This window comes from Medicago sativa, chromosome 3, assembly GCF_051527215.1.
Source record: "Medicago sativa cultivar Bolivia chromosome 3, Bolivia_mono, whole genome shotgun sequence".
In the NCBI taxonomy this organism is placed as follows: domain Eukaryota; kingdom Viridiplantae; phylum Streptophyta; class Magnoliopsida; order Fabales; family Fabaceae; genus Medicago; species Medicago sativa.
The window spans coordinates 31,026,437-31,028,409 of NC_140751.1; the positions used below are offsets into that span (position 1 = coordinate 31,026,437).

Genomic DNA, 1,973 nt, shown 5'->3' on the forward strand with positions numbered 1-1,973 from the left:
AGACCATGGTGGGGACAAAGTCTAAGCATTTCTTTGAAACGCTCCCACGCATCGTAGAGAGATTCCCCATCTTTTTTATTGAACCGAGTAATTTGGTCCCTAAGTGGACCGTCATAATATTCCTAAAGTCTTAGGGGACCTCCAGAAGGGCTCCAAGACCTCCAGAAGGGCTCCAAGATCTCCTTAAGGGGTCTAAGGCCTCCAGAAAGGCCTGGGCATCCTCCAGAAGGGCTTCCCAGACCCTGGCGTGCTCTACCAAAGGCACCGACCTATTGGGCTTCTAGAAACCGCCTAGAACTGCCATAAATAAATAAATGCCCATGTTGCTTGGAAACCAAGCAACCGAAGCCCAAGCCCATGGCAGGCTATAAATACCACTCTGGGGAGCATCCCCAAGGATGGAATAATCAGTCTAAAACCCTAGAATCCTAGTATTCCTTACCGTACTTTTTTGCAAGTACAGTTGGCGCCGTTTGTGGGAAAAGGTAAAACTAGCCTTGACCACGTTCTCTCTGGATCGCAAATCGCGATTCCGAGATCTTGAAACCGCAAAGCATCCAAACCGTAAACGCCTTTTTGCGATTAGGAAACCCTACCCTTTTTTCACCAGCCTAGATCGCACCTCACGTACGATCTAGAGAAAAGCTTCCCATCATGGCAACTCAAGAAGAGCTGGAGTCTATGCGAACCCAGCTCGCTCAACTGAAGGAACACAACGATGCCCTGCAAGCTTCGATGGAAACTATGCGACAGAAACAGCAGGAAGAGAGAGAGAGGGGTCAAACCACAGTGAGATGGACGACCCAGAACCACAACCACTGTCCGCGGAAATCTGGGGAGCGCCAGTACCAGAAAACTTCAAACCGCCTCATCTTTCCGTCTTCGATGGAAAGAGCGACCCCATGGAACATGTTACAGCTTTCAACACTCGCATGTCCGTAGTCGGAGCCCCAGACTCCCTCAAGTGCAAGCTATTGGCGGGCACTCTTTCAGAAGCTGCCCTGCGTTGGTACATGAATCTTCCACGTTTCCCTATTGTCAGCTACCCAGACATGACAAGGAAACTCATCCAACAGTTCTCCGCCAGTCGCCATCGCAAAGTTCCCGCAACCAGCCTTTTCAACGTTCGCCAAGGACACAATGAGTCCCTGCGAGACTATCTGGCAAGGTTTAACGACACAACTATAAAGGTAATCAACCCCAACCAGGAGGTATTCGTAGGCGCCTTCCAGAACGGTTTGAAGGCAGGACAGTTCAACGAGTCATTAGCTCAAAAACCCGCCGATTCCATGGAGGAGATAATCGCCAGGGCGGACTGTTATATAAAAGGAGAAGAAAGCAACGCCGAGAAGAGGGCCAGAGATGCTAAGGAGCGAACGTCTAATAATACGGATCGGCGACCTTATCAACCATCGGCGAACAGAGACCGAGCTTCCTACAGGAAAACAAATTACAAGCCTTATTCGCGCCCAGAGGAGTTCACCCCTCTTAACACGAAACCAGAGCGCATTTTGAAAGAAGTGTACGAAGCCAAATTAATCCCAAATCCACCTGCGCCGCGATACCAGATCAGGGGAAAAGACAAAAACAAGTGGTGCAAGTATCACAGAATTCGGGGACACGACACTGACTCATGCATACATTTACGACAAGAAATTGAGAAATTGATACAAAGTGGGAAACTGAGAGGATACGCTTAGGACAGGAGGGGCGAGAACGGACAAAAGGCAGTAATCAGGAAGGATGAGGGGAGCGAAGAAACGAGACACACACTCAATACTATCTTAGGTGGATTCTCAGGAGGAGGCGAGTCCAGTTCATCGCGAAAGAAATACGTCCGACAGGTAATGTTATGCCAAGAATATGAGACACCAGCTTCTGAGCATGAACTCGATATTTCTTTCACTGCTAAGGATTTCCGGGACATCATACCACACGACGATGACCCCATGGTTATCACTCTGCAAATATTC

General features: G+C 49.0%; 1 protein-coding gene and 1 non-coding gene across 2 annotated transcripts; both read left to right on the top strand.

The window, feature by feature from the left end:
* LOC146937106 (small nucleolar RNA R71) lies at positions 1-107 on the top strand. The gene has a single exon (XR_015033682.1). It is a non-coding gene; the product is annotated as a small nucleolar RNA R71 (small nucleolar RNA).
* A 687-nt stretch (positions 108-794) lies between these two features.
* LOC146937107 (uncharacterized) lies at positions 795-1,700 on the top strand. Its single transcript, XM_085749337.1, has one exon. It carries the CDS (start codon positions 795-797, stop codon positions 1,698-1,700), a length of 906 nt encoding a protein of 301 aa, XP_085605463.1.
* Positions 1,701-1,973: the final 273 nt, after the last annotated feature.